This window comes from Gossypium arboreum, chromosome 13 (genome assembly GCF_025698485.1).
Source record: "Gossypium arboreum isolate Shixiya-1 chromosome 13, ASM2569848v2, whole genome shotgun sequence".
Taxonomy (NCBI): Eukaryota; Viridiplantae; Streptophyta; class Magnoliopsida; order Malvales; family Malvaceae; genus Gossypium; species Gossypium arboreum.
The window spans coordinates 124,153,268-124,164,663 of NC_069082.1; the positions used below are offsets into that span (position 1 = coordinate 124,153,268).

The 11,396-nt window shown below is 32.6% G+C and overlaps 2 protein-coding genes across 3 annotated transcripts; one reads left to right on the forward strand and one right to left on the reverse strand.

Annotated features, from left to right (window-relative positions):
* Positions 1-3,230: 3,230 nt before the first annotated feature.
* On the reverse strand, positions 3,231-4,140 carry LOC108463322 (uncharacterized). The gene is made up of 2 exons (XM_017763275.2): positions 3,826-4,140; positions 3,231-3,746 (listed from the first exon to the last, which is right to left on the reverse strand). The coding sequence occupies exon 2, from the start codon at positions 3,734-3,736 to the stop codon at positions 3,317-3,319; it is 420 nt and encodes a 139-aa protein (XP_017618764.1). The 5' UTR covers positions 3,737-3,746; positions 3,826-4,140; the 3' UTR covers positions 3,231-3,316.
* A 2,241-nt stretch (positions 4,141-6,381) lies between these two features.
* Positions 6,382-11,396, forward strand: LOC108463913 (polyadenylate-binding protein-interacting protein 7-like). 2 transcript variants are annotated; one of them, XM_053023971.1, is made up of 6 exons: positions 6,382-6,647; positions 7,472-8,366; positions 8,992-9,433; positions 9,539-9,609; positions 10,279-10,480; positions 10,716-10,789. In XM_053023971.1, exons 2-5 carry the CDS (start codon positions 7,572-7,574, stop codon positions 10,450-10,452), a joined length of 1,482 nt encoding a protein of 493 aa, XP_052879931.1. In that variant the 5' UTR covers positions 6,382-6,647; positions 7,472-7,571; the 3' UTR covers positions 10,453-10,480; positions 10,716-10,789. The 2 variants fall into 2 exon arrangements, with proteins under 2 accessions (XP_052879931.1, XP_017619401.1); XM_017763912.2 differs by having other exon boundaries at positions 6,400-6,647; positions 10,279-10,403; positions 10,716-11,396.

Below are 11,396 nucleotides of genomic sequence, written 5' to 3' on the forward strand. Positions count from 1 at the left end.
TAATTTTCCAAGACTTAAATGTGGAAAACACATCGCTTTCGCTTCGGAAGAACGCCCAAACTTTTTCGAAAAATCATCAATAAAGGTTAGCATATAATTAGCTCCACCTCTCGAAGGCACTCTGGACGGCCCCACAGATCGAATGGATATACTCCAACGTTTCCTTCGTGTTATGGATTCCTCTAGTGAATCGAACTCTCTTTGCTTCCCAAAACACAGTGCTCACAGAAATTCGGTTTGCAAATTCCTTGCCCATTAAGAAGTCCTCTTTGCTTAATTCGCCATGCCATTCTCACTCATATGCCCTAGGCGATATGCCAAAGTTTAGTAATATCATCATCGACAAGGAAGAGGAAGCGACAATTGCATCACCGAGAATGAAGAGAACCACATAAAACATATAACTTGGCAATCTTTCTTTGCCCTTTCATCACAACAAGGACCCTTTGGAAATCTTTAAAACCCCATTTTCATTGTGTATCTGCACCCTTTTGAATCAAGAGTACTCAACGAAATTAAATTTCTTTTCAATTCGGAACATGCCGCACGTCACTAAGTGTTCGACAACTCCATCAAACATCTTAACTTTAATTGTTCCAACACCGCGATTTTACATGAAGCATTATTTCCCATCAAAACAACACCTTGAGATCTTGTTTCATAAGTTGTAAACCAATCCCGATTGGGACTCATGTGGAAGGTGCGACTGAATCAAGTATCCACTCGCCACTTTAGAATCATTGATGAAGCAACTAGAAGTTCACCATCGTTGTAGTCTTCTACAACATCGCCTTCACCGAATTTTTAATTTGTTTTCCTTTTGATTCGCACCTCCCTTTTAATCTTATTTTGTAGCTTATAGCACTCAGATTTAATGTGCCCTTTCTTCTTGCGAAGTTGCAAGTTTTACCTCTGTTTGAAGATTTCGATCTACCCTTAGATTTACCACGAGGATTCCGTTCTGTGTTCTACCACGATCATCATCAACATTCGGTTTTGTCTCCCACGAACAATGAGACCTCTCCCGAGAGTTGGGTTTAACCACAAGATGCTTCATCTTATCATACGAGGTTAAAGAATCATAAACCTCATCAACTGTGAGAGACTCGCGGCTATATAAAATCGTGTCTCTAAAGGTTGAATAAGGCGGGGCAACGAACAAAGTAGAATCAACCCTAGATCTTCCTTATCATCTTGAACCTCCATGGCCTCCAAGTTTGAGAGAATTTCTTTAAACAACGTTAAGTGTTCGTGTACTGACGCACCTTCCTCCAAACGATGAGCATAAAGACGCCGCTTCATATGCAACTTGCTTGTTAGAGTTTTCGACATACATATTTGTTCTAGCCTCTTCCATAATGCGTGGCAGTTTTCTCTTTCATCACATCCTCGCAAAATTTCGTTGGACAAATGCAGATGTAATTGTGTTAATGCCTTTCGATCCTTACGCTTCTTCTCTTCATCTGTTAATGTCGAAGGCATCTTATCTATCCTAGCAGGGGCATCCTCTAGATCCATCTGCAAGAAGCGCTTGCATCTTAATTTGCCACAACGCAAATCGGTGTTGCGATCCAACAATGAATTTCATACTTCAAAGACGCCATTACCGTGATCGAGATGAATAACCCTAAGCTCGATACCAAATTGTGAAAAAATAAAATAGAATTAAATAAATAAAAATAAAGAACACATAAATTTTACGTGAAACCCTTTCGGAAAAAAACCACAGGAGAGGAGAAGAAAATTCACTATGTCGAAAAATTTTTACTCAAATACAAGAGGAATAGACTATGTCTATTTATAGGCTTGCAAAGCCATATTCTAGTAGGATTGAAACACCTTATCCTAATCAATATAAAATAGATGGAGTTTAATAAGGTTTAAAACCTTATTCTAAAATAAAATAAAAGAAGTCTAGTTTTATATGGATTTTACTTTTATTTTATTTTCCATCGTATTTTATTTAAATAAGAATTTTGGGTCACTTAATTCTAACAATATATATATATATATATATATATATTATATTATAATATTTAATAAATTACTATTATTTTAAATAAAATGTTAAATAATTATTATTTAATGAAAATATCATTTAAAGTCATTATGAAACTTTTGATTTTTTAAAGCAATAGTAAAATTGTCATTAAGTTCTTTTCATCAAAATAAAATAGGATAATTGCATTTTAGTCTTTATATTTTTCTAATTTATTCAATTTAATCTTTAAACTCGATATCGAATTTTTAACTTAACTACGCACTCCTACTAATAATCCTCTGTGTTTTCATATATGACAATTTTCTCTAAAAACGATCACAATTACTTCTACCATAAATATTCTTCTTCTCTTTTTTAAAGTTATAGAAAAATATATTATATATAATAAGCGTTATGAAAGTTTTGGACAATTTGTAAAACCTTCTTATAAATATTATATATTATAAATTATATATTATTTTGACTTAATTTACATAATATAAAAGGGATTTAACATGGCATAAGCCTTTTTATAAAATAAGTTTTATAATTAAAGTTATAAATTATTTGGATTGTAAACTCAAATATTATAAAATCAATGTTAACTATGCAAATAAAAAAAGTTTTTTTGCACCATATGGTAGTATATGATATCATTTGAGAGAATGATGTTAGACACAAGTATCATAGACAGCTTACAAACTCTTTAATTTGAGATATCCGGAGCTTCAAAATATGGTTAGGAAGATATTTATTGTTTTTTAAAAAAAATATTTCTCATATTAACACCATCACCTTAGTATAACATAACAATCAAAATTGGATCGTAATAGCATATTGCATAGTTCATACATAACTTCAATCATAAGAAAAATTGTTGAAATTGACCATTATAATTTTCTTTGTAATTACAATAGAGTATATTTGCTACTCTAATATTAATAATACTTTCGTTCAATTACTTTGAATTGTCCGATTAGAGCCTTTTAAGAATTTTGTGAATCTACAATAATTTTTAAGTAATTCGCATTAGAACTTCCATGTACCATTGGATGGAAAATTAGTTAAAAAAATACTTCGACTCGAATTTTGTTAATATCTCAAAGGAGATAAAGAAAAACACAAGTTAACAAAGTTAGAAACATTTGTTATAGATACAAATTAAGTTTTAATTCAATTATTATAATAGGACGTGAGTTTAAATCCGTTAAAACGTGTTATCTCTGATGTAAAGATTGGAGAAAATTAATTTTATTAAAAGAACATTTGCCATAAAACTTATTGAAAGCACAAATATTATTTCAACTTACATAGACAGAACCTGAAACCTCCTTCTTAACGTTCACCATCCGAAAACCTGGAAAAACAGGTTTTGGATCGGACAAACGACGACGACCCGTTGTTGTTCTTCCTCGGAGAATCCAAACTTCTTAAAATCAGATGTCTCATTGCAGCGATCAAATCTTCAGTAGGATTTTCCGGCGGACTCGACGACTTAAACTGTTCACAAAACTCCATGTGTCGAACCAACGCTTCGTTGATCGTAATATCTTCCGGCGACGACGACCTAATCCTCTCATCTTTCACCGCCTCCGAACAAAGCCCACAAAGCCATCGCCCTTCGAATTTTTCACGTACACGAGCAATGTATGCCGGCGTACACTCCTCCGTTAGCCCACAACAATCGCACTCAGCGAACTCAACTTCGATTTGGTTGTTTTTGTTTTTAAAAGGCTCCATTATCTTGGTCGCCATTGAAGCTCACCTGCAAAAAAGAAAAAAAAAACTAAAAAAACTCGAACTTGTTGTAATCAAGCAAATGGGTTTTTGATTTTGATTCAAACCCAGATGAGGAAATTTGTTTTATCTCTCCTTTTCCCACTCCCTTTCTTGAACGACAGCAATGAACATGTGAAGAAGAAGCGAAGATATCATATACATTTCAGAGCCGAAATTGGCTCGTACTGTCTATTTCTTTTTCTTGATCGGAGTCTATTTAAATTCAAAGATAAAAAAATGGAGAAATAAAAGCAGATATAGATATTGATTGCATGGTTGCAAAGAGATTATATTTTTCCGCGTATTTCTCTCCGGCTAAATGCCCTTTGATTGATTTGTTTTCCCTTTAACAAATGAATGTGAAAATGTTTGTTTATATAAACACAACAAATAAGGAAAGAAAAGAGATAACGCAATGCCTCAATCATTGGCGGCTTGAAGCCACTCTAATTGTTTTCCACGTCACTATTCAATTTTTTATATACATTTCACAATTCCTCTAATTAATTTTTTTTCGAGTTTGTAGTTATTTTTTTTATTTTTAATATTTTAAATAGATATAATTAAATTAGTTATTATAAATATTAAATTAAATAATTAACTTAATTTAAATTAATTTATTAAAATAAATTTAATATATAATTAGATTTCAACTTTGAAACCTTTAATTTATTAAGATTTTCTTGTTAAGCTAAAGTGGCTCATTTTATTTCAAGTTAATTTACTTTTTTTAGAGAGTAAATATATTAACTTTATCAATTACTCTAAATAACGAGGGTAACTTATATAAAAAAATCTCATTTTAACTATTTAAAATAAAAGGTTTCTAATTCGAGTTCGACACTCATATTATATAATTCGTTCGCTTTGATCACTCTTATTAAAAACTCTAATATAAATCAGATATAACATATTTTAACATATGTAAAATATAATTTATCCAATATTAATTGTTAACCAAAATAAAAAAAAATTAAATAGTTGAAAACCCTTCCAAAAATCCAAACACCATCTTCATCCACAAATATTAATTTGGAATTTGAAAAAAAAAAAACATAACATATTAGAAAGAACTAACAAATAGTGACATCAGATACGACCTTCATCCACAATAAGCTCTGCAGAAATTATATCAGCTCAAAAGAAGTATTCAAAATTTCTTTTTTCAAATTTTCTTGATTTCTCATCCTTTGAAAAAAATCCATTTTCTCCGTCAATTTTTGTTTTGATTTTAAATAAACAGAGATTTGTAATTGAAGTTTTGAGTTCTCTCCAACATTTTTTTTATAAGAGATTCGGATTCAATTCCTTAAACTCATTTTTTCTTTATGGATTTGGACTTTTTTTTCTTCGTGATGGAAAATTGGAGATGCGAAAAAGAGTTTTTTTTTTTAAAATAAGAGTTAAAATGATACTTTTTATTTCATTTAAATGATGTGGAAAGTCAAAATTTTAGAAATAAATTTAACTTAAATTTTAATAAAAATTTTAACGATATTAACTAAAATGAATGAATTATATAATATTAATTCCTAAATGTGATTACCTAAAATGAGGGTTTTGATAATTGGTTTGAATATTTTAGCTACTCTATTCAAACATTCATTTCAATTTATCTTCCTATATAAATTATTATTTATGTTAAAAAGTGCTTTTTTTTTCACTATCAATCAAAATTTATTAAATTAAAATATAAAAATTAATCTCAAAATTTTAATATAGTAAAGGAGCAAATCATTAATTTCACAACTGGGACATTGATATTGGTTGCTATTTTCTATTTGCAATGGTTTGAGCAGTAGGCGATTATAATGCCGAAGTGCGGGTTCTGTTTCTGTTAAGACAGGATCTGCCGTTGCCAGCTGTCAGGACAATTACCGATCTTATGGGTTACCTAAGCTAAACGTGCTCTTTACAGATTTCTCTTCTTTCCACTATCTTTTCTTTCCCCACGACCAGAAATCAGCGCGTGTCGTCTACTAGTGTTTGATTCAACATGGCTGCCTAGTTTTTCCCTTTTGCCTTTCTTGTTTAAAAGGTTTGATTGGTCCCGCCTAGGAGCGTACCTTCAGAGCCTCACGTGCGCGTTGTTCTTGGTGCATAAGTATTTCTTTTGTCATTTTAGTATAACTCGCACCTCGCCTTCTAAATTGTTTACGTTAAATAATTATTTAGAATAATCTTTTTATTAAATTAATATCCAAAGTTAAAGGTACGTAAATAAAATAATATTTAATATACTATAAAATTGAAATTTTATTTTAATTTATCGAAATTTTATTCATATTTTATAAAATTAAAAGTTAATCCAAGCAATATTATTAAACTTTGACATTAAATTCTTGATATAAAAATTAAAGGTGGATAAATTTTAAAATTAATAATTTATATGTAATAAATTAATAAAAATAAATAATTTAAATATGATAATTATTTAATACATTAATGGTGAATTTTTTAATTCTATCATTTATTTTAAATTATATTTAAAAATTAAAAATAATAAAACATGTTAAAAATATAATTAAAATTTTCACATAATTACACATTTGGATATATAATTCTCTGCTTAGAAACTAAAAAGAAAAAAAAAAAAAGGTCAAATCGAGTGGCGAAGGGTTGTATTGGAATTGGATGAATTGTTTAATATTTTTGTGGTAGTTAAGCTACTAGCAAAAGCCATTTTTCGAACAAAATAAAAATCTCAGAAATAAAAATAAATAAATAAAGAGAACAAAAATCTGAGATAATATACTGCTGCAAGCCAAAGCGAAACAAAAACCAAAGCTCAAATCCCTATAAAATTAATTTAAAAAGAAAAAAAAATATCTGAAACTCTATCATCCCATTTCTTTAACTATGAATCCTTTCTATTTATTTCGAAAAGGTATAAATTTCTTCTTAGATCTCTCGATTTTCGTTTTTCTTTTTTCGTTATGTTTATTTTATTTTATTTTTTTATGGATTGACTTGAGATCTCTGATAATTAATGACTTGGATAATGCAAGATTTATAGCGTTAATTTATGCTTGATTTTCGTTTTCAATTATTTGTTTAGCTAGAACTTCGATTTTGTTTTGTTTTTTATTTTTTTTTATTTTTGGAAATCTGAGTTTGTTGTTTTTATTATTAATGATTTTTACTGTTAATGAGTTCGCTGTTTAATTGTTTGCCTGAGGAATTTGTGGCTTTCCTTTTCCAGGTTTAAGTCTTGTTGAAAAGTGGATTCTAGGGTTTTGAACTGTATATTGGCGTGATTTTGCTCTATTTAATGGTTTTGATTTAATGAAAAACTTGTTGCTTAGCTCCTAATCTTGAATTAAGCATATCTTGATGTTGTTTTTACGAAATTGATTAACAGTAGTTGCCATTCAGTTGTTAATTAGGCATAGTATTATCTATAGCGTTTGTTTCATTTAAAGCAATGGCTTTGCATGCATGCCTAAGAGTCAAATATGGTTATTAAGACTTCTATTATTTTCGTCATTGCCACCGTTATCATCCGTATTTTCATGGAAATGGCTATTGTAAAATTTTCTTTAAAGAGTGATGTTGAGATTTGGTGGTTTTGGGGTGTCAATCTCATTCTAGATTTGGTTATTGGTATAATATTTGTTAAGGATTGGCATCATTCACGTATTTTGTCTTCGATTTAGGTTTCTTTTGTAAGTTCGACTTATTGATAATGTGATATGATGGATGGTTTTGCAGGTTTTGGTTAGAGTTAGTGGAACTCGAGGGTGTATCCTCTGCTTTAGTTTCTTTTATCTATGCAGAATCTACTTTTTCCTTTTTATACATTTAGTAAAGAATGAGCTTATCTAAGAAAGGGATCCAAATTAGTGACACAAAACTGAATACCACTAGCAAGGTAACAACTTTGAATCCTAATGCAGCAGAGTTCGTTCCTTTTTCTCTTAGGTCACCATCTTCATCAGGAAGTACTATTGCGGCTGATGCAACAAGGTTTGCTATTTCTAGAACCTTAGGAAAAGCAGTTGTTGATCGGTCTGAGTCTTCTATTTCAAATAATTCTGATGATGAGGCTCATCAGTTCTGGCGTCGCCAGCTCCCTGATGACATTACTCCAGACTTTAAGGTTATTAATGAGGATGATTCTCAAGGAATTGGAACTGGGAGCCTCTCTTTAGCAGGTTTATCCTTGCATGGTGATAGTGAAGCGTCAAGGTTTCCTGCTTCTGCTGGTGGTGGATATATATTTGGTAATCAGCAGCAACTACTGCATCATAATGGTAATGGCAGTAACATCGCTGAAAAATTGAGACATCCTGCTTCATCTTATGGAAAGAATCCTACTGCAGCTAGTTTTCTACCTTTGCAAGCCAAACCTTGGGACAAGCAACTTGTTAATAGTGATCAGCTACTTACCAATCGGAGGGAGGGACAACCATATAGTGGAAATTCTAGACATAGATTTGTTAATGATTTGTTGGGGGAGCAGACCATTATGGATGGTCCTGAAATGAATCCTGTGGAATTTTTAGCTTCTCAATTCCCCGGACTTGCTGCCGAAAGCCTTGCTGAAGTTTATTTTGCCAATGGTTGTGATTTAAATCTGACTATTGAGATGCTCACACAACATGAGGTGAGTGGAGGTCCATAACTGTTTTTAGTTGATTTCTAGTGCTCACTTTTTATCCTTTGTTTGAAGATGTAGTGATATGTCAGTTATTTAGGTCTTGAAGTCTTATATTTTCCATTTCACGATTATTGTTATCAATTGTTGGAGAGTTGCAGCCACTCTAAGAAATGGTTTATGGTCTAGATCAGGATGCGGAAGTTTTTTCTTAAGTTTTTAATTTTCCTTTATTTATACACACTGGAAATGTTTTTAACCCCCCCCCCCTTTTCCTTATGCTATATTTACGGGATGTTGGTTATCTGTTGTGGATCCCGGGAATGTTAATGGTTTCGATGCTAACTGTTGCTTGACGGAAAACCTGGCTCCTAATGAAGTTTTGAGGTGACTCAATTCAACCACAGCATGTAGCCTCTAGTTCATTTTATTATGAGGCCTGGCATGGCAAGTAGTTTTTCTTTGTTGGGGTTTATCCACGTGGTTTTTGAAGTCATATTCTCCTTAGGTTGTTTTTACATGCTGTGGCTCACAGGTTTCCAGCATCCTCACAAAGTTTTTAGAATTTTTGCCTTGCGTTTTCTCCTTTTAAGATCTTTTAGCATCTCATGGATCATTTTGATTTTTATTGCAGCTTCAAGTTGATGGTGGTTTCAACCAGAACCTAACTTCAAAAACCTTGTTGGCTCCCAATCTAAGTACGCTAGGCTTCCCAGTTACTCTGTCAGATGATCAGAGCGGTGCTACAAAATATGCAGGGGATGATCTTCAACTTAATGTTGATCCTTATCTATCATCTGACAAGGACAACATTCTTATTTTCAAATCCAACTCTTCCCTTCCGTCTAGAGGTGCCATAGATTTTGTACCAGGTATCAGGAAAATGGCATCTCAAGATTCTGGAGTATGGAAGTATGATAGAAATGGTTCTGCCAATTCGACTGTTGGGTCTAGTAGAAGTTCTCATGGGTTGGCTAATACCTTCAGTCTTGCAGCTGGAAGAGGAGTTTACGCTAATAGGTTGCAGACGCGTGTTCATTCAGATCCTGCTTGGCTTGAAACTGGAGATGCAGTCGGTAAAATTCTGCGTTACTGAAGTTTCATGTGTTTATAAAGCTTTTAATAGGAGCAATCAATGTCTTTGTCCATATCTATTTGTTTTAATATTATTGAGCTGGCAGCAAATTTATACCCTGAACTGCGGGAAGACGCTCAAGACCATGCACGATCTCGTAATGCATATTTTGACCAGGTATCTCCTTGGAATTTTATTGCATATGTCTAAACTGATACAATAATAGATTTTACATTTTTGTTGGCAAGCAATGAATAAGGTGCTCCCTATCTTATCCTTTTATTTATTATTCATTTATTTGCTCTCCTTTTGCAACCCTGGGAAATGAGTTTTTGCTTCAGCTACTACGGCTACCTTTTCTTCTTACGGTTGTCAACCAAGTTATATCAGGCATCAATTAACTTAGCTAGATATGCAAATAAATAGACATAATTAATAGAATATGTACTCCAATAGTGGTCCCCTCCATTCTCTCTTAAGGTAAGCTTCATTGTATTTCATGTTTAGTAATTTAGCTATCCGAATTTCTGAAGTTGGGAAGTCTATAAGTCTAGTAATAGCGGCAACAAATAATCAGTCACAGTCATCCATTTCAATATCCTGAATCACTTGCTTTTCAAAGTTGATGGTACTGTAAAGAGCACAAAGTGCTTCGAGTCATCGACCATTAGACAGGTAGAATGCAAATCTCTGAAGTTTGATTGCCATGTCTACTCATGAATGTGAATTTTGCTCTAAATATTCATCTCTCTCTCTTCTCTCTCTTCCCTACTGAACTTAGTCTGCTCAACTTATCCGTATTGTTAACTGATGCTACTTTATATATATATATATTGATATAATTAGGCACGTCAAGGATTTCTCACTGGCAATAAGGCTTTAACAAAGGAACTTAGCGTGAAAGGACAACTGCAAAATATGCATATGAAGGCAACTCATGGAAACACTCAAGAATCTTTATTTCGCCAGAGGTTTGTCATTTCTTTCATGTCGCACTTGGTTCCTCGTGATGGTGGTTAACAGACTTAAACCCGTTCTTTTGTTGCTGGTAATGTTATTGCTTCTGAGATCTGTTTATCAGTGATTACTGACATTGAGGTTAAGTGTAATCGTTCCATATCCATCACTTCCACAATACCTTATCTCCTGTCTCTATTTGTTTATGTACCTGAGTTTCTGGGTTATGAATCTTAGTAATTGTTTGTTCTTATTGCGGTATCTAAATCTGTGTTATATTATTTTGGTAGTCTTGATACTTTTCGACTGGTTATGAACTAATATAGGAACCAAGTTCCTCCTGAGATTGTTGGAGGGCAGGAACGGATCATAGACCTGCATGGATTGCCTGTTAGTGAAGCCATTCATATGCTGAACTATGAACTATCAGTGCTCAGGAGAACAGCTCGGGCTGCAGATCAGCGGCTTCAGGTTTACATAAGTGTTGGAACTGGCAACCATGCTAGGGGTTCTCGTATTCCAGCAAGACTTCCAGTTGCCATACAACATTATCTCCTTGAAGAAGAGTGCCTTGACTTTACCGAACCACAGCCGGGACTACTTCGAGTTGTGATATATTGAAGACCTGGACTCCACAGCACGAGTTCTAGGAGTTTTTGACACAACAAGAAAAAAAAAGGAAAAAATCCGTTGAAAAGTAGCCATTTTTGTATCTATACAAGGGAAGGAAATGGAAAAGGAAGCATTCAAAGTCCGAAAAAAAATCCAAAAAAAAAGGGTTGGTAAAAAAAGAAAAAAAGAACAGAAGTAGCAGAAGTGTATGATTAATGGTTAAAAAGGTTAGATGAGAATAGCAAATGCATTTTGGTAGAGCATCAGGGGAGGGCGAGGCTGAGTCTAGCCGATAACTTGTTTTTCTCCGTTTTGTTAATTTTGTATCTTAAATTTATACTTTGTTAAATTACTTCTTGAATTACATCATGATTGTATGATTCATGAAAATTAAA

Excerpts from the sequence above, each read along its gene's own strand:
- LOC108463322 (XM_017763275.2), bottom strand. The coding sequence starts at position 3,736 with ATGGCGACCAAGATAATGGAGCCTTTTAAAAACAAAAACAACCAAATC.
- LOC108463913 (XM_017763912.2), top strand. The coding sequence starts at position 7,572 with ATGAGCTTATCTAAGAAAGGGATCCAAATTAGTGACACAAAACTGAAT. Across the intron at positions 8,367-8,991 it reads AGATGCTCACACAACATGAG|CTTCAAGTTGATGGTGGTTT; the intron begins GTGAGTGGAGGT and ends TTTTTATTGCAG. Across the intron at positions 10,404-10,715 it reads GAATCTTTATTTCGCCAGAG|GAACCAAGTTCCTCCTGAGA; the intron begins GTTTGTCATTTC and ends GAACTAATATAG.